General features: G+C 39.3%; 1 protein-coding gene across 48 annotated transcripts in view; it reads left to right on the forward strand.

Annotated features, from left to right (window-relative positions):
* Nucleotides 1-24,607, forward strand: part of GIGYF2 (GRB10 interacting GYF protein 2) — a 137,317-nt gene that overhangs the window by 25,445 nt on the left and 87,265 nt on the right. For all 48 annotated transcript variants that reach the window (XR_014053869.1, XR_014053878.1, XR_014053872.1 and 45 more), the window contains 3 exons: nucleotides 2,478-2,561; nucleotides 12,466-12,595; nucleotides 13,486-13,581. Coding sequence is in view for 34 of the 48 variants with exons in the window: in XM_081490971.1 (XP_081347097.1) it covers nucleotides 2,521-2,561; nucleotides 12,466-12,595; nucleotides 13,486-13,581 (267 nt within the window). In the remaining 14 variants the exon portion in view is untranslated. The remainder of the gene's footprint in view (nucleotides 1-2,477; nucleotides 2,562-12,465; nucleotides 12,596-13,485; nucleotides 13,582-24,607) is intronic.

Genomic DNA, 24,607 nt, shown 5'->3' on the forward strand with positions numbered 1-24,607 from the left:
ATCCACACAGTCAAAGGCTTTGGCATAGTCAATAAAGCAGAGGTAGATGTTTTTCTGGAACTCTCTTGCTTTTTCAATGATCCAGCGGATGTTGGCAATTTAATCTCTGGTTCCTCTGCCTTTTCTAAAACCAGCTTGAACATCTGGAAGTTCACGGTTCACGTATTGCTGAAGCCTGGCTTGGAGAATTTTAAGCATTGCTTTACTAGCGTGTGAGATGAGGGCAATTGTGCGGTAGTTTGAGCATTCTTTGGCATTGCTTTTCTTTGAGATTGGAATGAAAACTGACCTTTTCCAGTCCTGTAACCACTGCTGAGTTTTCCAGATTGGCTGGCATATTGAGTGCAGCACTTTCACAGCATCATCTTTTAATCATTAAGGTATTGGTGATGAAACATGTCTTCAGAGAGTGCTCCATTATTCTGGCGTCATTTTGAAATGCAGCATTTTGGTGCTTGTGTAGTTCATACAGGCATTCTAAGCTGTTTAATTTTTTCCCCTTTAAATACTAATACTTCGGGGCTGCTGCGTGCGGCCTTGTGGATTGAGCAGTGTCGCGTCTCACTAACAAGCCATAGGCTCATCTTTTTTATGTGGTTTTTCCTTTCTCGAGTGCTGTAAAACACTTGCAGTCGTTCCTCCAGTGATAGAGAGTTACTTCACTACTATCCCATGGCTTTCTTTGCTTTCTTTTTTGATACACAGCATGTTTCAATTTAGAATTATAGCATAATCTTTTTGAAGGCATTGTAAGCAGCCCTTAAAATCAGCTACTAGGAACAACACAAGTGAGACGATGACAATAATGAGGAGCTCTGACCAGGTTTTATCCTTGTGCACACAATGACAACTGTGATACAACTTCCATTGTGGGCCAGTAGCAGTTGTAGCATAACACTCATTAAGGTGCATTCCAGTTTCAGAGAGTTTCAAGTTAAAAGCTGTATGCCTTATGTTGTTTTGAAATCATCAGTTGCTTGTGAGGTGGTGAGGGCACTAAGTTGATCACATTTGAGTCTGGTGTGCACACTTGGCCAGCCAGGGAAAGGTAATCAGGGTTAAGTAAGAATAAGGAACTCTCCCTAGAACCCACATGGTTGACATTTGTTGTTGTTCATTTGCTAAGTCTTGTCCAACTCTTTGTGACCTCACGGACTGCAGTACACCAGGCTTCCCTGTCCTTTGCTATCTCCCGGAGTTTGCTCAAATTCATGTCCATTGAGTCCATGATGCCATCCAACCATCAGAAGTACCTTCCAGGAAGAGGGCAGATAAATACCTGATTATGGACGTGAGCACATTTTTATTTTGCCCTTTCTGTGTTTTAGATCAGTGTGTAGTTTATTGGTTTTAGATCTTTTAACGAACAATCAGGATGATGTGATAAATCTTGGAGATATTTATCATATGTTTACAATATTTATAGTATTTTCTGTTTTCTAAACTCATATCCTTTTTTTCAGCTTTATTGAGATATGAGTGACATAACATTATCTTGGTTTAAGTTGTTCATATGTTGATTTGATTAATTTTTCAATGTATATTGCAAAATGATTATCACCATAGCATACATCTCCTTCCCATCACATAATTACCTTTTCTTTTTTTTTTTTTTTGTGAGAGTATTTAAAGTCTACTCTTAGCAACTTTCAGATGTATAATACAGTATTATTAGCTATAATCACCTTGCTGTACACTGGATCCCCAGAACTTGTTAATCTTAAAGCTGTAGTTTTTACCTTTGACCAATTTCTCACCATGTCTCCCACCCTTCAGTCCCTGATAACCACCACTTTACTCTCTGTGAGTTTGGCTTGTTAAAGATTCCACATATAAGTAATATACAGTATTTGTTCTTCCCTGTCTGACATTTCACTTTAAGTTCTGATGTCTTAAAATTGCTCTTGAAAGATCACTCATGAAATTGATTAGTGGATTATTTTCACTTGATGGTCCAAGATAATTTTTTAAAGAATCGCTAGAGTGTAAAGTGCTAAGCAAACAGTGGGGAGAGTTATGGCAGAAGCTGTGAGATAGATGAGGAGGGCTCTTTTTTTTAAGAATCTTTGATGTACTTCATGGTGATGGGTGAGCCATTGCAAGGGAGTAATACAAATTATTAATAAAATGTAAATCTGTTACCCCTCATTCCTTCCCCACTGCCTAAAGGCTGAAAAAAGGAAATCCTTCATTTGGTCTCCAGTGCCCTGCATGGTCTGTTACCACCTATCTCACCAGCATCTCTTACACCTTGCCTCCTTTCCCTGTGTAAACATATAAAAATGGTGGATTGGAATTAAGGGTGGATTTATTCAGTTTACTTTGCCTGCTGTATTATAAATAGGCATTAAAAAAACTTCATTCTAGTGACTGGTTGAGAGGAGCATAAGCAAAACACGCTCCCTAGCTATACTTTCTGGGCTGGAATTCTGCATTCAATCTTGACCAACTGTATGGAGATGTTTTCTCTTGAACAGGTTTCTCTGCATATAAAAATCTGTTGTAAACATACGGAAAAGAATGGCAGCGGAAACGCAGACACTGAACTTTGGGCCTGAATGGTGAGTTTTCAAAACCTCATCCTGTTCAGAGTTGCATGTCTAGTTCAGTAGTAAGGTATTTGTGCAGGTGTTGGGGGTTTATAAAATATGCATGTTTTAGAGACTTTGCTTTATGTGCCTAGTGGAAAACAATATAGCCAGTCAGGAATAATTTATATTTGGTTAATGACTGCATTTATACTTTATTAAAAAGTCTTCCTGTTCTGGTTGTGTAATGATAATGAATTTAAAACTCCTCATAGTCCTACCACCCTAGCAAATTATTTACTTTGTGTTTGAACCCTTATGTAGGTGCGAGTATAATTTTATATAATTGTAGCATTTTAATATTTATAAGTTTTCACAGTGTTTTGTGAGTGCTATTCATAGACTTATTTGGAAAAAATAGTTTTTATTGAATTATTGTTTGAGTTTTATTTTACTGATGGGCTACATAGGTGATCCAGAATTATACTGGCTATTGCCCATCTAGAATCAGTTTAGCATTTGCTGTAATATCAATTAATCGACCTTTGAGTCTCTTACAGATATGTTTGGACCCCGAATATGGAATTCTCATGGGATTTTGAGATCCATCACATTGTAGTGTGACTCTTTCCCCCTCTTCTTCCTTTCCCCCCAAAGTTGGTGATTGAAGATCCTCATCAGTGGCGTGAATAATGATAGTTGCTTTTCCCATTCAGACCTTGAATCAGAGGCAGTATATAAAGTAGATGATCGGAATAGTGTCGTAAATGTCATTGATTGTTTCGGTGGTGGTGGTTTGATAAATGTTCCAGACTTCCTGTAGTAACTCCTTATTTGAAGACTCTTACTAATTTACATTATTATATGCATTTCTTTTTATATGTAATTCCTTAATTTTCTTGGTCCTTGTAGCTAGAATTTGGAGACTGAGGAGAAATCATTTGAAATTTTAAGAAGCGATGCAAGTTACATGCTTTGAGAGTTTATTTTGGAAATATTGACCTAAATCACCTGTTTTAGTTCTTATTTTATATTATAAAAATAACTTTATTACCAAATCAATATATACTTCTAGAAAAATTAGAAATTACAAGTAATCCACAAGAAGATATAATTACCGTAGTTTCACTATCCATGGTAAACGCTTTGAATAGGTTAGTATATCATTCTAGGTAGCTTTATGTATGCTCATTTGTGTAAATGTACATTTATTTTCATAAAAATGGGATCATACTGTACATTCAGTTTTGTAACCTGTCTTAAAAAAAACATCAAAAGTATCTTTTTTATCAATAAATAAATATTTTATGTTACCTTAAATGGTTGCACTGTATGGATGTACCATCATTTATTTAATTAGTCTTCTAGATGTAGCAAATATAGGCTGTTCTCAGTTTTTCATTATTATAAAAATTTTTCTGATGAATGTTCTTGTAGCTAAAACCTTATTCACGTCTTACCAGGTGGCTTTAAATCATACAGCTCAATGTGTAAACCATTTTGTGTGCAGTTTTTTGCCTTCATTTGTAACTGCTGCTCTTTTGCACTTACACACACACGTCTTTTCTTTGTGAAAACACGGTTAAAATCATCAGCTAATTTAAGGAAGTTTTCTTTTTTTTTCCTCTAAGTCTCTCTCTGTTAAGAGAGAGAGACAGTGCCAGTAATTTATCTAAAACGAAAGGAAAAGAAGCACTCCTGCTGATGCTCTCTGTAGAGTCATTACACATTTAATGTGATGCTAAATGGGTTGACAAACTATGGCTATGGGACTGTAAAGTTTTGTTGAAACACAGCCACATTTATTTGTTTCCATATTATCTGGCTGCTTTTCCACTGTCCATGGCATTCTCCAGGCAAGAAGACTGGATCCTGTCCTCCAGGGGATCTGCCCCACCCAGGGATTGAACCAGGATCTCCTGCATTGTGGGCAGATTCTTTACCATTTGAGCCACCAGGGAAACTCTGTATATATACATAATGTATCTCATATATTAAGTTACTTAAGTAACTCAGGTAACCCTGATCTAGACAGCTGCAGTATGAATAGAGACTGTCGCTGTGTTTTTTCTGCATATACCATTGCATTCATTGTGAAACTTGAGGTAAGGAATTGTATCCAGAATAACTTGCAAATCATAGTTTAGGGGGATTACACTGAATCAGTGTGTTAACTCTGAAACATACAGAAACATTTAGTGATACTGTATTCTTTTTACTAACATTTTTATCATGATTTAAAACATGATGTTTGGTAAGAGTTGTGTGAAATGAAGAGATTGATTGACAGTAGTGAAGATGAGAGAGTGAAGAAAATGTGGTAGGGACAGACCATGGATGACTGTAAGCATGGACTTTTTAAGCTGGTAGAAAAGATGGAATAGACTCTTTAGGTCTTAGGTGGTAGAATCTGGTAGAATCGTTAGGTCTTAGTTTATATTTAGGATAAAGAAATGTATTCCATAATTACAGAAACAATTTTAAAAAGTGTGATAGATTTATGGAGGCAGTTTTAAAAAGAGTGTGATATACTTAATGGAAGAGGAAATCATTTTTATATATAAACGAGCCATTTTAAGTCTTTTAACTTCAGATGTTACCACCTTAGAGGTTTTCTGACCATCTATAACAAACCCACCCATTCCCTACCTCCCTTCCCTGTTTAATTTTTTCTTCGCAACCTATATAAAAATATAACATGCCAAATATTTTACTGATTTTCTTTATCATTTATATACCATCCTTCAGCCCCCACTAGACTGTGCGCTCCTTTGAGGGCAAGTACTTTGGTCTTGATTTTTGTACACTTTGTTCATTGCTGTAACTTCAGTGCCTGGCACATAGTAGATACTCAATAAATATTTATTAAATGCATGAGTGAAGTGTTGGAAAGTAAAGTCGTTTTTAATATGTTGCTATTGTCAATGTATATACACATCCTTTAACAGTTCTGTTTGTGTTACTGTTGATTTTGTTTGGAATAATATCTTGGAAGTGGAATTTTTAAATCAGAAGTTTAATTTTTAAGGCTTTGGATGTTATATGGACAGACTAACCACAAGAAGGATTGTATGAATTTAATTCCCATCTGTTGCCTGTTTATTTCACTCTCGACAAAACACAAAGTACTACCTTAAAGAAAAAAAACTTTTTTAGTTCTAAATCTGGTAGGTTTCTTCTTTTTGAAGAATTTTTTGTTAGTCCTAGTAATAAGATAATTCACACTCACTCCAGAAAACCTTGGAGGAAGCAATAGTACGAAAGGCAAAATAGAAGATCTCAATTACCCTTAATTCTGCCACCCAAAGAACCGTTAATATTTTGGTTTGTATCCTCCTATTCTTTTTTCTTTGCAAATGATTGTGTACTTCAAGACATTTTAAAGGAGGAAAACAAATTCATTATAACCTGCTTTATTTTGGTATTTTAATTTTTTTATTTTGAGCATCCAAAATCTACTCAGATAAATTGAATAATAAAGGAATTTATCATAAGGGAAAGAAACGATGCAGACAGTTAGTTACCTGTCTTTATGGAGAAGGAGCCAAGGAGCCTGGTTTGGGGTTTCTTCTGTCTCATCTCCATGGCCTAAAGGAAACTTTCCTAGGTCTTTCCTTGCAAAGAATGAGGCACTTTTGTTTTACCCAAAGCACTTTGTTTAGACCTGTGTCAGAGTAGTTACGACCTCATGCTGTGTCTGTTTATATCTGTTTACCTTACTCAGAAAAGAGCTACTTCTATTAAGAAAAGCACTGTATTTCTCAATTTTGGTAAGTCCGTTATTTAGCTAGTGTGGGCACTTACTAAATGTTGAATGATTCATGTCTTATGGTGGGGGACATGGGGCAAGAGAATTCAAAGCCGAGATTTCTAGATTACTGTTCATGATCTTTGTGGAGTTGTGAGGGAAATGAGAGATGTTCTAGAGGATGGAATGCATTAATAGTCCCAGTTTTCAAAAAGAGTAAAAAGATAACTGCCATCTGAAGGAATTTGTTGTTATCCTAGGGTGTATTTTAAAAGAGAACATTAAGAGTTGTTTAGAAAACATTTTATCAAGGGCCTCATGTTTTACGTCTTGGGTTAGGTAAGGAGATAAGGAGGCAGCAAGGATAAGGAACATGAGAAAATGCAAGTCGCTCAGTTGTGTGCGACTCTTTGCGACCTCATGGACTGTAGCCTGCCAGACTCCTCTGTCCATGGATTTCTCCAGGCTAGAATACTGAAGTGGGTAGCTGTTTCCTTGTCTAGGGGACCTTCCCGGCCCAGGGATTGAACCCAGGTCTCCTGCATTGCAGGTAGATTCTTTACCATTTGAGCCACCAGGGAAGCCAAAGGACATGGTACCTACTTTTGAATTATTTATTTAGTGGGGAAGCTGACACTAAGTAATTTCACTGTCAGTGTTTTAAGAGGGGGAAGATCCCCCAGAGGATGTAATGGCAGCCCACTCCAGTATTCTTGCCTGGAGAATCCAATGGACAGAGGAGTCTGGCGGGCTATGGTCTGTAGGGTTGCAAAGAGTCTGACAGGACTGAAGCGACTTAGCATGCACGCATGCACATTGTAAAGCGAGTATAATGCCTATACAGGATATTCAGCTGGTCATTTGATGCCCGCAGACTTCTCATCCTCTGTAGTTTTCCAAAACTGAGCTCATGAATTTTGCCCTTTTAAATTTCCTCTTTTATTTCATCTTAACATCACAGTGTGCCCGTTAGCTCAAGCCAGAAGTCTTGGAATTATCCAGGTCATTTTCTTTTACTTCTATATCCCTGTGTCTAGTCCATCACAATGCTGTGTCAATTCTACCTCCAAAATACTTCTTGAACCTGTTCATTTCTCTCTATCTTCATTGCCTCCACACTAGTGTAAGCCACCATCGTCACTGATACAAACTATAAGGACAGGTCTTCTAATGTTTCCTGGCTCCTTTTCTTCTGACTGCTGTCCCCACTGCAGCCAGAGTCATCTTAAAATGCAAATTGGATCAAATTTTCTCCAGAATCCTTCACTAGTTCTCCATTTGTATGACTTTATTAGCTATTCCTTCCACTAGCCAATTAGTTCTGTGAGTATTTGTGGGTACTTGTGTGTAGCCAAACACCCAGAATCTAGATCTTTCTCCTTTTCCTCCTACCACCCTCTTTCCAGCCTCCTACCCTCCTCCTGTCTCTCATCTTTTCCTTTCTTCCTTTCCACTTTCCTCTCTACTTCCAGGCAGTTCCCATGGTGTCCTTGGTGAAAACAATTAGAAAAAATATTCCAGACAGCAGAAAGCCTGTGTGAAGACAAGTGGACAGGAAACTAGAGGTTTAAGAGGGAAATTCCAAGACATTTTGCCTTGGCTATATTGTGAAGTGTGGGCAAGAAGAGCTTGCAGGTAGCCTTTCTATGTTATGAAACTTTTGATCTTACTTAATCATTGCATGCCAATGAATTGTTAATCAGGGAGCATTTTATCCAAATTTGCTTTTGAAAGAAATAACTGGTGGTAGCGTGGAGGATGGACTATGACTGGGTAGATGATTTAGGATGCTGTTGCAACAGTTGAGGTAATAAGTGTGAACAATAGAAGGTTACTTGACCAGAGGATGGTTTAAGAGATTTAGGATTTAAAGCTGGTTGTTTAGTTGCTAAGTCGTGTCTGACTCTCTTGCGGCTCCATAACCTGTAGCCAGCTAGGCTCCTCTGTCCATGGGGTTTCCCAGGCAAGAATACTGGAGTGGGGAGCCATTTCCTTCTCCAGGAGATCTTCCTGACCCAGGAATTGAACGCATGTCTCCTACATTAGCAGGTGGGTCTTTACCCCTGAGCCACCAGGGAACCCCTTAAAACCTGGTAGGATGTGGTTATTGGGCATGGGAGATGATTCCCAGACTCGCAACCATTCGCTCAGTAGATGGTGGCATCCTTACCTGCCTTTGGGGATACCGCTGATGAAGGAGGTTTTGAGGAGTAGGTTTGGGGTCTGTGAGACCTAAAGGGCTGTGAGTGGTTGAGTAAGAAAGCCTTACTCTGTCCGGGAGTGTTCACACCTGGAACTGAGAATCATGAGCTTACACAGAAGTGCTTTTGGATTGGTACATCTTCACACATCTACATGGACATTCTGAATTACTTCTGTAAGCCGACGTTTGAATTTGAACAACAGTTAACAAACGAGGATCGTGGGTACGGGGGAGGGGTGGTTTTAGAAGGCCCTGCTGCTGCTCCCGGTCGGTTACTACTGCTACTGCTGGGAGTAGCACTGGGCCTCCTGCGTTAAACTGGTCTCCATATGGCCAGGAAGATGAAGATGATAGGGAGAGGGGAATTTCACTCGGGCCTAGCGTTGAGGTGGTTGAACTTTTCTAGAGCAGTGGAGTAGTGGAGAGAAGCTAGGTTGCACTGGGTTTTGAAGTGGTTGGGAAGTGAGGCAGTGAAGACTTCTCTGAAATGAAGGGGAAAGATGACCAGTGCTGCATAGCCAGAGAGGGATGCTGCATTAGAGGACTTCTAAACAAATCACTATTAGATATATTGAGAGATGAGTGGAACGCTGGTAGGAAAAGGATTGAGTTTCTAGAAGAGAGGGCTTATGTGGAGCACGATTCTAGAGAAGGTAAAGGTCACTGGTGGGTTTTTAGGGAAGGATGTTATCCAGATACGTTTCAGCTTTTCCAGATATCTGTGGGTGAAGGAGGACTTGGGACAGGATTTGTTGATTACTAAGTGGAGCACAGCCATTCTCCTGGTTCAGGCTGCCGTCTTCTCTAGGTTGCGTTATGCTTAGCTTGCCTTCACAGTAGCTGGAGGACTCTCTTAAGTATGCATTCTTGGTCATGTTACTTTAGGTCTGGTACCTGTAAGAAGTGTTCAGTTCCTAGGCATGGAAAGCCGTTGGAGGTGGTGGTTCAGTCTCTCAGTTGTGTCCGACTCTTTGCGACCCCGTGGACCTCAGAACACCAGGCTTCCCTGTTCTCACTGTTTCCTGGAGTTACTAAACTCATGTCCATTGAGTCAATGATGCCATCCAACCATCTCATTCTCTGGGGATTGTTGGGCGGATTTGAAACCTTTTGAGGAGCAGATGAAGAAATTAGGGGTGTTGGACGGTGAGCTGGAAAGCCTCTAGTGAGATGTAATAATTGCAGATACTGGGATGATTTTTCCCTTAGAAAATGGAAGAGCGCTTAGATGTGCCCTCTAGTGGTAGACACTCTTAGGGAACATATTGACTCAGTGTAAGATATTTTAAACTGATTTCTAATTACATAGATTATATTTAAAAATCAATTTTTGGCAGACTGAACCATAACTATTTTAAATAAAAATTTGAGACCTCATTGTTGGAAAGATTTTGATCTTTTTAGTCATAAAAGCCTAGTTTTTGACTCTTGGTTCTGCTGGCTGTGATCGTGGGTAAATGGCTTAACTCCTTGGCTTTGTTTTTCTCATCTGTCATATTGGAGGTGGTTGTGAAACTTCAGTGAGTGTGTGTAACATTCCCAGCTTCAGTTCTCAGTGGATATTAAGTCCATGTTTTCAGGCAAGAGCCCTAATGTTCATGAATTTGATGTGAACCACTGTGCTGGCAGGTCCTTCAGCAGTGGTTGGGTCCGCCTTTGTGGACATGTTGTTTTCTTACTGAGTTGTTTAGCCTGTCTTGTAGGAGTTGGACTCAGTGACCTCTAAGTCCAAGAATAATTGGAAAGAAAGCAAAAAACCAACCCAATAACAATGAACACTTCTAACACCCAGACTGTAGTCTTAATCTGTTTATTACCAAAGACAATCAGGGTCCCTGGTGAAATGGTTGGTTCCACATCTGAGGCAAGAAATAAGCTTCTTTTGGAACATTTGACGTACCAGGTAGAAATGAAGCTCTCAAAGACTACCAGGGTTGCGTCAGAAGGACTTATGAGCTAACCTGAAGCCTTTCCCACTAGGCAAAGATGAGACAGTTTGAGTATTGTTAAGAATAATTACAGTGAACTGAAGTACATTAATGAAAATAATTTTACTGTTGGAGGATTGTTAGTGAACCAAGTCATCATTTGAAAACTAATGGAAGAATGAAAGCTTTTTCTTTTCTTTTATGAGCTACATTCTATTAGGTAATACTAGATAGTATAAGAGGGAAGTTTCTCTTCGTAGAACTACTCTACCTAGTAAATAAAGAAGAAATGATAGAATAAAATCTGTCTCTAACCTTAGTGAATTTGGGGATCTAAACTTCGCTCCTGAAGGACTGCTTAGCCTTGCAAAACCAACCAGGCAGTATGTGCCTCCTGGTGGAGTAACATACCACCACATGGACGTAGTCTTGCCAAGTCTGATCAGGTCTCTACATCCAGTCACCTGTTTACACGAAAGGTAAAGAGCAGAGAAATATATTAAACTATATCACAGGGATAAAGTTAGCAAAATTCAGACTTAAAGAAAAATCCATATCTTTTAGAGATAACATTCTGAAATATTTACAGATGAAATAACTTTTCTTAAAAGAATTGTCTCCAAACTTGAAAATAATTTCCTTTAAAAATTTTGAAAGCAAACGAGTTCCTTAGAATAATGTTAAAGGAGGGTTAGATGGAGCTGTAGGAGGAGTTGGATGGCCTGGGGACTGGGTTGATGGGTACAGGAGAGTTTCTTCTTGTTGCTTTTATATATGTTCAAAATTGTCTGTAATAAAACATTAAAAAATAAGTAAAAAGATAGAAACAGTGAAATAAAAAACAAAACCTTGTTAGTCTTACTGTACTAATGGATACTTTTTTTTTCTTGGTATTGCTTTCTACATGTAAACACCTTGTGTATATTTACTGTGTACCTGCTACTTTTTCTGCCATTCTTGAATAATGTGCAAGTATTTATTCTGCTTGACCTTCATACTTTTTAATGTACAAGTTGTAGACCAGTCCCCCCCCCCTTTTTTTTGGTCAATACAGCTTAGCAATTTGGGGATATGTTTCAGTGCTTCTGTTGACTTTTCTTTGGGCTGAACTACTGACTTGCAGTACCTTAGTCCCTTTTACCCTTGTTATCTACCGCTTTATAGACCTTTGGGCCACTCCCAGATAACCAGCTGCTCCCGGTGGTAGTTTTCTCTGGAGGAAAACTTGCCATTTTTTGCTGAGGTTCAACTCCTTTTTAAAATGATAACATCTTATAAAGTTAACTTATTCTCCTTTTCCCAGTTTTCTTCCTTTGAGGTAATTTCTGTTGTCAGCTTGAAGTATATTTTTACCTTTCTTTTTTTCCTTAGCAGTAAGTATGGCTTTTATTCTTTTTTCTCCTTCTACTTCACCTTTTTTTTCCCCACTGCATTTTCAAATTCTCTACACTGATCATTAATTGCTTTTATTAAAAGTGAATTATGAAATGGTGTGGGCATATTTAAGAGTATCATCTTTTTTACAGGTGTATGTATTTTGCATTTTCTCTTGGGGAGCAAAAATATTTTTTTAAATATTTTGTTAAATATTAGAAAATCATTCTTTGAAGTGACTGTTTTAGTTTTTGACTCCACAAGTACTGCTTGAGGATTTGCATTGTTTTACATCCTTGCCAATAGCTGGTATTGTTAGATTTATTAATTTTTATTAATCCAGTGTATGTAAGGTGATGTCTCACTTTTGTTTTAATTATATGTTACTTTTATAATTTGGAAAAAGGTGTCTCTTCCTCACTCCCTAAACTTCTCAGGGATATGGCACGATACTTGTTAAGGGAATTGTCTACTTATTCGTCAGTGAACTCAATGAACTATTTTCTTAGTGAGCTATTACAGCACATTGCATTAGAGCTAAAATCTTGGATACCTTGAAATAATGGCTTTTCCTTTCTGTTCTTTTGAAGAACTAAAATGAAAATATTACATTATGTGGAAATAAAAAGTCCTAACTGCCAGCACATTTGACACTTTGTGTTTCTATTCTGTCTGCTGTTTTAGGCTCCGAGCTCTGTCCAGCGGTGGGAGTATTACATCCCCCCCTCTTTCACCAGCATTGCCAAAGTATAAGTTAGCAGACTATCGTTACGGGAGAGAAGAAATGTTAGCACTTTTCCTTAAAGACAACAAGGTAAGAACATAGGGAAGAGTTCAAAATTGCAAATGCGATTTCTGGGTATGTGCAGTTACGTGTTGATATATGAAATAGCTATGGTTTTTCTCTCTTTTCTTCCTGTGTTGAAACCTGCAGTAGTTCACAGAGGCTCTTCTGAATGGTGCACACTTTGTGTTTTAGAGAAAACCCAAGATTTCATCACAGAAGTAGAAAGCTTCATGGAAGCAGGAGAGTGGTCAAGACTTAATGCTTTGTCTAACTGATTTCCTCACAGCTTTTATTTTTATCCCACTGTGATGGCTGAGAAAGTTTTCTCTTCTCTTTATTGCACCTGTCACTCTTCTCTCCAGTTAGATGTTAGGAGCCAGAAGGGCAGATGCTTCTCTTGTTCTTAACTTTTGAGTTAAATGTAAAATTTTTAGTGGGGAGAAAATCTTAAAATATAGTACCTCATTTGTGTTACTTATAAATGATCAAAACTCAGACAGTATAAAGTACACTTCTGTTATGTAACTAGTGGGAAACAACATTTTCTTCTTAAATGTACTTTGCTTTTAATTTTATTAATGGATTAAGGATCAAATTTTAATGATGGTTGCTAAGAACAGATACAGTTGCTTGTAAAATTCTCCTTACCATCTGTGGCTTGAGTTAAATGTGCACTCTGGAGTATCAGGGTCAGTGCTGTATATCAAATCTGAGCGTGGTAGTCTGATGGGAGGACGGGGTGAGTGACTGGGCTTTTTAATGTTTGACCCTGTCAGAATATTAATTGTGACTGAATAAGCTTTTAATCCATATCTTTGATAATCAGCAGCAGATAAACCAAACAATATTTTCTTGTTTTGGCTTCTTAGAATTACAGGGAGAGCATTAATCTCATGGTCATGTGTTTGGTCAAACAGATCCCTTCAGACCTTCTGGATAAAGAATTTCTGCCTATCCTACAGGAGGAGCCCCTGCTGCCACTGGCTCTTGTGCCCTTCACAGAAGAAGAACAGGTGTGTGCGTAGCTTTGAGCCTCAGGTCCCACCCTTGTTTCTTCCCACTGAGGCATGAAAATAGGAAGTTCCTCCTTAGGCTCTAAGAAGTGTCCTCCTTCCCCAGGTCTGCTTCCTTCTACTCTCCTTGGCGTATGGATGCCTCTCTTAGTTGACTAGATTCTGCTTTAGATCTGAGGCTGTTGAGTATTATGTAGAGATGAGGACGTGTGTGAGAGAGAAAAAGGTATTTTTCTGGGGAGGGGGCTTTCTTTTCAGAAACATGTTTTTCAGAAGTAATCTGCTAAACCTGAATTCCCACCAGTTTTTACCACTGGAGGAAAATGTAAATAATGAGCTCACAGTGTGCTTAAAGCAGTGCTTTTCCGTCACAAATTTTTTAAAATGATATTGTGAGAAAGAGTTTTGGGCTGTAAAGTAACAGATTCTGTGTTACAGTGTACGATGTCCATAGATAAATAATGGAGTTTCTGATTTCAATGAACTATGGTGATTATTGGGCTTCCCTCGTAGCTCAGTTGGTAAAGAATCTGCCTGCAATGCAGGAGACCTGGGTTCAATCCTGGGACAGGAAGATCCCCTGGAGAAGGAAATGGCAGCCCACTCCATTATTCTTCCCTGGAGCATCCCATGGACAGAGGGACCTGGCGGGCTACAATCCACAGGGTCGCACGAGTGGGACATGACTTAGCAACTAAACAACCACCACCACCATGGTGATTATAGTAAAATAGAGAAATAAAGAGCTTTGTTGGAATGCCACTTTAAATGAAGAATCATCATTACTACTTAAGAAAACTGCTTTATTGAGACCTAAGTTACATGCCATAAAATTAAAACATTTTTGTAGTTTTTAGTAGATGCAGAGTTGTGTAACCCATCACCACTATCTAATTCCAGAACATTTTTCATTATTTTTTTGTGACAGCTCTGGGTGTTTTTTTGCACTCTTGCCATGCTGTACATGATGAAATCAGTCTATTAAGAGGGAAAAGCCTATTAAAAGAACTTATTGAAACTTCCCTAGTGGTTCAGAACTGATGGGGAACTAAGATCTCACAAGCCACAAGGCATGGCCAAATAAAAATTAGACTTCTGTTAACCTGCATTAAGTTTTAAGAAAGGTGTGATATTTATTTGGTGACTTTGAGCATCATACTTCTGTAAGCAATTTTGTTTCATTTTCGAATTCTCCTAAATCAGGCTGTGCTGTGTGCTTAGTCGCTCAGTCGTGTTCGACTCTTTGCGACCCCGTGGACTGTAGCCTGCCGAGCTCCTCTGTCCATGGGGATTCTCCAGCCAAGCATAATGGAGTGGGTTGTCATGCCCTCCTCCAGGGGATCTTCCCAACTCAGGATCGAACCCAGGTCTCCTGCTTTGCAGGTGGATTCTTTACCGTCTGAGCCACCATGAAAGCCCAAGAATACTGGAGTGGGTATCCTGTCCCTTCATTGCAGGCGGATTCTTTACCAGCTGAGCTACCAGGGAGGTCCAAAATCAGGCTAATAGTTCCTTCTTTATTCATGAAACCCAGTATCATCTAGGGTCATCAACAAATATTTTCATTGACGAAAAGTTGTTACTGTTATAAAGAATGCATAGGAAAGGAAAGGTCCTGTCTCTAGTAATTGCTGAAAAGTTTCTTTTCAAAAGTGGTAGTTCAGTTCAGTTCAGTCGCTCAGTTGTGTCCAACTATTTGCGACCCCATGAATCGCAGCACGCCAGGCCTCCCTGTCCATCACCAACTCCTGGAGTTTACCCAAACCCATGTCCATCAAGTCAGTGATGCCATCCAACCATCTCATCCTCTGTCGTACCCTTCTCCTCCTGCCCCTAATCCTTCCCACCATTAGGGTCTTTTCCAATGAGTCAACTCTTCGCATGAGGTGGCCAAAGTATTGGAGTTTCAGCATCAACATCAGTCCTTCCAATGAACACCCAGGACTGATCTCCTTTAGGATGGACTGGTTGGATCTCCTTGCAGTCCAAGGGACTCTCAAGAGTCTTCTGCAACACCACAGTTCAAAAGCTTCAATTCTTCGTCGCTCAGCTTTCTTCACCGTCCCAACTCTCACATCCATACATGACCACTGGAAAAACCATAGCCTTGACTAGACAGACCTTTGTTGGCAAAGTAATGTCTCTGCTTTTAAATATGCTATCTAGGTTGGCCATAACCTTCCTTCCAAGGAGTAAGCGTCTTTTAATTTCTTGGCTGCAATCACCATCAGCAGTGATTTTGGAGCCCAAAAACCTTTGTTTTAAGAAACAAAATTTCTCCTTTACCCCATTTGAGACTGCCTGGGGTGTACCCCTCTCTGCGTTTCTAGGGATTACTATGAATCAGATTACATTCATCATTCATGTTTTGATATTGTCATTACATATTTGTGTGTCCATATACCCATAAGAGTTTCATTTTATAGGGTTATAAATTTTACATGGACTGTAGCCAGGCTCCTCAGTTCATGGAATTCTCCAAGCAGCAATGCTGGAGTGTATAGCCATTTCCTTCTCCAGGGGATCTTCCTGACCCAGGGATTGAACCCAGGTCTCCAAATTGCAGGCAGATTCTTTACCATCTGAACCACCAGGGAAGCCTATATTGAAGATAGTGTACTGTATGTTATGGAGGAGGAAATGGCAACCCACTCCAGTATCTTTGCCTGGAGAATCTCATGGACAGAGGAGCCTGGCAGGCTACAATCCATGGGGTCACAGTCGGACATGATTGAAGTGACAGCACCACTGTATAATTATATTCTGCAGCTTGTTTTTTTCTTTGAGTAATGATTTTTAGATTTCATTGTTTTTAGATTTCACATTCATGCATATGGCATCAGTTTGTTCATCTCTGCTTTTATATTTCATAAGTGAGAAAAATCAATAAAATACTTATTTTTTTGCTGTAAAAGATATTCATATTTGATTATAGAAAATACAGAAAGATATGAAGAGGAAAATCTTACCTATAAAATCACCATGTAGAAATAATTACTTGTTACCATTTAGTATGTTTAAGCAGTTTATTTTTGTGTATCTTTAATTGTCAGAATACACCAGTAATGCAGACTGAATCCAACAGCTTATCAAAAGGATTATACACTATGGCTAAGTGGGGTTTATCCCCAGAATTCCAGGGTGTTGCAACATAAAACCAATATAATATACCCCATTAATAGAATGAAGAAAAGAAAAGCACCTGATCACCTCAGTTTCTACAGAAAAAGCATTTGACAAAATTCAACACACTTTTGTGAAAGCAAACTTAACGAACTAGGAATGGAAGTGAACTTAATATAATTAAGGGCTTTTATGAAAAACCTACAACCATTATTATACTCAGTAATGAAACACTGAAACTTTTCTTCGTGGATTGGGAACAAGATAGTATATCTGCTTTTACTACTGATATTGAACCTTGTGTTGGAAGTTTTAGCCGAGCTCTTAGGCTAGAAAAGAAAATAAAAAGGATCCAGATTGGAAGGGAAGAAGTAAAATTATCTCTGTTTGAAGATAATATGATCCTACATATAGAAAATCCTAAAGAATCCACAGAATAACTATTAACACCAGTAAGTGACTACAGCACAATTGTAGGCTACAAAATCAGTACACAAAAATCAGTTGTGCTTCCATTACTGTGTACTTGGTCGCTAAGTCGTGTCCGACTCTTTGCGACCCCATGCCCTGTAGCCTGCCAGGCTCCTCTGTCCTTGGGAATTCTCCAGGCAAGAATACTGGAGTGGGTCGCCATGCCCTCCTCCAGGGGATCTTCCCAACTCAGATATTGAACCCAGGTCTCCTGCATTGCAGGTGGATTCTTTACTGACTGAGCCACCAGGGAAGCATTTCCAAACACTAGCAATGAACAATTTGCAAAGGAAATTAAGAAAATTCTGTTTATAATAGTATCAAAACCAAAATACTTAGGAATAAATTTAACTAAGGAGTATGAAACTTTCTACAATAAAAAAAAAAAAAAATGAACCACTGTTGAAAGAAAGAAGATCTGAATAAATGGAAAGGGGTTAGCATTTTATTAACTCTTGAAAGACTTAATATTATTAATGATTTGCTGCCAGTACAATCCCCACCAGAATCCCAGTGGCTTTTTGGGTACAAGCTGATCTTAAAATTTATATAGAATTGCAGAGGACCCTAAGTTGTCAAAACAGTTTTGCAAAGAAAGAAGAAATAGAACCTGTACTTCCAGTTTCAGAACTTAATTGCAAAGCTACAGTAATCAAAACTGGTTTTAACTTCTCTGGTGGTCCAGTGGTTAAGATTTTGTGCTTCCAATTTTGATCCCTGGACTAAGGGAACTAAGATCCTACATCCCTTGTGGCAAAACAAAAAAACAAAAAACTGTGGCTTGAGGATAGATGCACATATCAGCTGATTATAATTGAAAGTTCGGAAATGAAACCAAATCATTCCATACTGCTGGATCACTTTGAAGAAACATTGTATGAGGGTATTACTTTTGTTTCACTGCTGCCATACCTGTAGCGTTTTACACTTACTTTTGCAATGTTCCATGATTTCATTGTTTTTTCATGAGCAGTAAATCATGTGGAATTCTCCATGCCAGAATACTGGAGTGGGTAGCCTTTCCCTTCTCCAGGGGAATCTTCCCAACCCAGGGATCGAACCCAGGTCTCCCGCATTGCAGGTGGATTCTTGACCAGCTGAGCCACAAGGGAAGCCCAAGAATACTGGAGTAGCCTATCCCTTCCCCAGCGGATCTTCCCTGCCCAGGAATTGAACCGGGGTCTCCTGCATTGCAGGCAGATTCTTTACCAACTGAGCTATCAGGGAAGCCCAAATCATATGGTTTAGAAATCAAAATTTACAGAACAGTATATAATAGAAGATCTCTCTCCCATCCTTTCATTTCCACCAGCCGTCTGTCTCCTTTTCTGAAAAGCAGCCCATATTAGCAGTTTCTTGAGTATTTTTCCAAGTAAATATTGAATATATTTCTCCCTTTTTGTGCATGTGGTGGTGTATACTAAGCTTTGTTCTGTATTTACACTATTTTTATTGAAAAAAATTCTCTGCAAATTTGGAAAAAATATTCTTTCTTTGTTTTAGTTTGCATTTCTTTCCCACTGCAGAGTTTCTCAGATACTTGCATTTATATTTCTTTTAATTTTTTGTTATTTGCCATTTTTCTTTTTTGGGGGGGGATAGTAATCTTTTTCTTGAGCTAGCCCTAAACCTAACCTGTTAAATTTTCTTTTTTTTTTTTTTCCAGTTTCTTTTTCTTTTTTATTAATTTCTTTATTTTAGTTGGAGGCTAATTACTTCACAATATTGTAGTGGTTTTTGCCATACATTGACATGAATCAGCCATGGCTGTACATGTGTTCCCCATCCTGAACCGCCCTCAGTCCCCATCCCATCCCTCTGGGTCATCCCGTTGCCCCAGCCCTGAGCACTTGTCTCATGCATCGAACCTGGACTGGCGTTCTGTTTCACATATGATAATATACATGTTTCAAAGCTATTCTCTCTGATCGTCCCACCCTCACCTTCTGCCACAAAGTCCATAAGACTGTTTTTTGCATCTGTGTCTCTTTTTATGTCTTGCATATAGGATTATCATTACCATCTTTCAAATTCCATATATATGCATTCGTCTACTGAATTGGTGTTTTTCTTTTATTAGAAAAGCTTTTTGGTAAGTAGGCAGAAGGACTTCGTGCTAGTTACTAACATGTGATATACTTTAAGGGCTACACAGATTACTTGAACGATCAAAAATTATTCAATAAATGGTGCTGAGAAATGTTGGTTTTTTAAAAAGGAATAAAGTTAGATATGCAGTACACCTTCACATGAAAATTAGTTCTAGAATGACTAAAGAAGTAACTCCTCATTTTGTTTTTATAATGGAAAAGTTTATCTTAAGGTGTTAGGATTTGAATGCTGTGATTACCAGGGCTTTATGTAAAGATGGGCTTCCCTGGTGACTGAGACAGTAAAGAATCCGCTCACAATGTGGAGACCCGGAGTTTGATCCTTGGGTGGAGAACATCCCCTGGTGAAAGAAATGGCAGCCCGTTCCAGTAATCTTGCCTGGAGAATTCCATGGACAGAGGAGCCTGGTGGACTACAGTCCATGGGGTCGCAAAGAGTTGGACAGAATGATCTCTGTTCGTTTCCAAGGCAAACCATTCAGTATCACAGTAATTCAAGTCTGTGCCCCGACCAGTAATGTCGAAGAAGCTGAAGTTGAACAGTTCTATGAAGACCTACAAGACCTTCTAGAACTAACGCCCAAAAAAGATGTCCTTTTCATTATAGGGGACTGGAATGCAAAAGTAGGAAGTCAAGAAACACTTGGCGTAACAGGCAAATTTGGCCGGGGAGTACAGAATGAAGCAGGGCAAAGGCATGGCATCTGGTCCCATCATTTCATGGGAAATAGATGGGGAAACAGTGGAAACAGTGGCTGACTTTATTTTTCTGGGCTCCAAAATCACTGCAGATGGTGAGTGTAGCCATGAAATTAAAAGACGCTTCCTCCTTGGAAGGAAAGTTATGACCAACCTAGACAGCATATTAAAAAGCAGAGGCATTACTTTGCCAACAAAGGTCCGTCTCGTCAAGGCCATGGTTTTTCCAGTGGTCGTGTATGGATGTGAGAGTTGGACGGTGAAGAAAGCTGAGCGCCGCAGAATTGATGCTTTTGAACTGTGGTGTTGGAGAAGACTCTTGAGAGTCCCTTGGACTGCAAGGAGATCCAACCAGTCCATCCTAAAGGAGATCAGTCCTGGGTGTTCATTGGAGGGAGTGATGTTGAAGCTGAAACTCCAATACTTTGGCCACTTCATGCGAAGAGCTGATTCAGTGGAAAAGACCCTGATGCTGGGAAAGATTGAGGGCAGGAGGAGAAGGGGACGATGGCTGGATGGCATCACCGACTCGATGGACATGGGTTTGGGTGGACTCAGGGAGTTGGTGATGGACAGGGAGGCCTGGCGTGCTGTAGTTCATGGGGTCGCAAAGAGTCGGACACGACTGAGCGGCTGAACTGAACTGAGCGACTAAGCACAGCACAACACAAAAATGCAAAATTTAGGAATTCTTGACACTTGCTAGCCTTTCTTTTTATAATATATGTTGGAATAGAACAGTACTTAGAGCTGGCAAAAGTTTCATTAATATTTTGAAGTTAATACTTTGGACGGTTACTTGTTCAGGAGTTGTTTAGATCTTTCTAGGCTAGAGTTTTGCGTACCTATTCATCCTGTTACTCCTATCTGGGAGGTAAATAATTCTAATAGCCTAAAGTAGTTTCTTGCTGTATATCTTGTTCCCGGATATTTTATCTTTAAAATGCAAGTTAACTGAATGCGTGCCCTTCCTGCCCACACCCTTGCCACCACATGCACTCTCACACATACATGTACACACATGTATGAATGCATGCATGTGTAAAATATAACTACGTGAAAGGTTTTCTTTGAACAAATTTAATGCTCGAATAAGATCTTCTGGTTGCTCTTTGATTTGACATTTCCCTGTATGTCCTTCTTAAGTTTGAAAAGCATTCAGTTCAGTTCAGTTGCTCAGTTGTGTCCGACTCTTTACTACCCCATGGACCGTAGCACGCCAGGCCTCCCTGTCCATCACCAGCTCCCTGAGTCCACCCAAACCCATGTCCATCGAGTCGGTGATGCCATCCAGCCATCTCATCCTCTGTTGTCCCCTTCTCCTCCTGCCCTCAATCTTTCCCAGCATCAGGGTCTTTTCAAATGAGTCAGCTCTTCACATCAGGTGGCCGAAGTATTGGAGTTTCAGCTTCAACATCACTCCCTCCAATGAACACCCAGGACTGGTTTCCTTTAGGATGGGCTGGTTGGATCTCCTTGCAGTCCAAGGGACTCACAAGAGTCTTCTCCAACACCACAGTTCAAAAGCATCAATTCTGAGGCGCTCAGCTTTCTTCACCATCCTCCTCTCACATCCATACATGACTATTGGAAAAACCATAGCCTTGACTAGACGGACTTTTGTTGGCAAAGTAATGTCTCTGCTTTTCAATATGCTATCTAGGTTGGCCATAACCTTCCTTCCAAGGAGTAAGCGTCTTTTAATTTCATGGCTGCAGTCATCATCTGCAGTGATTTTGGAGCCCAGAAAAATAAAGTCAGCCACTGTTTCCCCATCTATTTCCCATGAAGTGATGGGACCAGATGCCATGATCTTAGTTTTCCGAATGTTGAGCTTTAAGCCAACTTTTTCACTCTCTCTCAGTTTTGTCAAGAGGCTCTTTAGTTCGTCTTCACTTTCTGCCATAAGGGTGGTGTCATCTGCATATCTGAGGTTATTGATACTTCTCCCGGCAATCTTGAGTCCGGCCGTGCTTCCTCCAGCCCAGCATTTCTCATGATGTACTCTGCATATAAGTTACAGCCTTGATGTACTCCTTTTCCTATTGGAACCAGTCTGTTGTTCCATGTCCAGTTCTAACTGTTGCTTCCTGACCTGCATACAGGTTTCTCAAGAGACAGGTCAGGTGGTCTGGTAGTCCCATCTCCTTCAGAATTTTCCGCGGTTTATTGTGATCCACACAGTCAAAGGCTTTGGCATAGTCAATAAAGCTCTATATTATTACACCTGTAATTTAAGTAACTGCTACCAGATTGGTATATTTTATTTATTTGACATGAAAGAAAGTCACTTCATTTATGCAGTTGTTATTAGACAATACGTGTGTATACATGCAAAATCGACAAAGCACATATAGTGAAAAACAAGTCTATGAGTGACCTAGACTATTTTATTCCTCGGGATTAAATCTTATTTCCATTTTCTTGTGTTCCCTTTCTAGGGTATTTAATACAACTGCAGCTATTTTTGTATCTGTTCTTTAAAACACACACATACACACACACACACACAAACGCCTGCTATGCATACAGTTCTATACTGTTTTTACCTAAGCATCTATTTGGGAGATCATGACAGATATTTATTTAACTTTTAAGATACGTCACTGTTCTAACTACTTGTTGCTTAATATGTTAAGTGCTTACAACAGCCCACGAAGTAGATTCCTTTTCACATTATATGCTTGAGGAAAATGAGGCACAGAGTTGAGTAAAGGAGCCACAGTTCACTCTGAGGCAGTCTAGCCTCTCCATGCACTTCACTCCAGCTATGCGTATTAGACTGACTCTATGAAATTGTAGTTTTCTGATCAGAAATGATTGAATATTAGCAGTTTTGTATGATTATGGTGGTGGTGTAGTCGCAAAGTCGTGTCCAACTCTTGCAACCCCATGAAGTGTAGCCTGGCAGGCTCCTCTGTCCATGGGATTTCCCAGGCAAGAATACTAGAGTGAGTTGCCATTTCCTCCTCCAGAGGATCTTCCTGTCTCGTTTTTTACCCAAGTCTCCTCTGTTACATGCAGTCTCCTGCATTGTAGGTGGATTCTTTACCAAGTGAGCCACCAGGGAAGCCTAATTTTGTATGGTTAACCCTAATAAATAAGAGTTGCCTCATATTTTTAAACAATTGTGTAGAACTCCTTGTGTAGAGAGCCATGATTTTTAGATCAGCTCCTTTTGATTGACACTTAACCAGTTGCCAGTTTTGCCTTTACAAACAGTACTGCAATTAAAATCTTTCTACTTATATTATTTTCACATGTGTAAGAAGAGAAATTGTTGTGTCAGAAGGTGTGGACATTGAAATATACTTTGACAAATGTATCTGATAAGTATATATATTGCCTTCCCAAGATTATACCAACTTTGACTTTCAGCTGCAGTGTGTGAGGGTGTATGAAAGAAAGCTTATGAGAGTTTCCCTGAACCCTGTAGATGGGTACGTTTGAGTTTCATACATGTAATACTTTGGTTATGAGGTGTTCAGCAGTGTCAGATCCTGGCATGTACAGTACAGTTAACACTGACTTCTGCTTTTCCAGTATTAGAATCCATTAATCTAGATTTTGGGATTTCACAGTCTTGCTTAATTGTGATCCCAGAAAAGTTATTCAGTAACACTGCTGTTTACTGTGTGCCCCAAGATAAATTAATGCATTTGTTTCAACTAGCTTTTCTTAAAAATAATTTTTATTAAAATATAGTTTAAAATAAGTATTGATTAAGTTTGGTATCTCTAGTTTTCCATTATTAATTACATCTTGTAGGTCTTCCATTTTGAAGTTACTTGATTGTGTTATTGTATGCCTATAAAAGTCAAAGGAGAAAAACATATATTGATAAGTTTCTAAAGTTTACCTGAACAAATTCTATTGAATACAGTTCTGATAAAGACACGTAGTGACAGGTAATGAGGAGGAAATCATCCATATATTCAAACAAGAAATTTAGTAATGAAAGTAGAAGTTTTTCAAACCAAAATTAGATACTGGTTTCTTAAAAGTAGGAATATTACATTTCATTTGATTTTGAATCCAAACACAGTGGAAACAATTTGGACTTAAAATAACTAGTTCACCTCCCCTAATATCATGTATTAACTTGTTTTCATGGAGTGGCTGTTCCAAATTGGCAGGTTCCCACGTTCTGTTCAATTTAACCAATACTGGCATGTGTTTTCTAGTGAAGGATCAGTTTTAAATCCTTGTGATACTGATACAGAGAACTTGATACAGTATTTGTATCTTTTAATCAGTGTAGCCTTTGCAGTTATGAGCTTCCGCTGCTCAAGAGCTGGGTCAGTGCAGCTTGCGTGCCATCTTGTCCTCTTGACGGTAAGGAGGTTCAGAACTGTCTGTAACTGGGACAGCGTCTCTTACTCCTCCCCACCCCTTTCTGTTCACATCATGTCAGGACAGTGCCCACCCAGCCCAGCCACAAGCTTGGTTTACGTGGGCCTCCAGTTCTAACCAAACTCCAGACTTACAGAGTCTTTTGGAGAAAGCCTGTGTGCGGTGTTTTAACCTATTAAAACTGATGAGAGCAGAGGGGAAAGAAACCCATCATAAAGCAGGCAAGCGTAGGAGCTTCTGTATCCCAGGTGTGGCTTCTTCAATGGACC

The sequence above is a fragment of the Giraffa tippelskirchi genome, chromosome 5, assembly GCF_054371585.1.
Source record: "Giraffa tippelskirchi isolate mGirTip1 chromosome 5, T2T-mGirTip1v1.2.pri, whole genome shotgun sequence".
Lineage (NCBI taxonomy): Eukaryota > Metazoa > Chordata > Mammalia > Artiodactyla > Giraffidae > Giraffa > Giraffa tippelskirchi.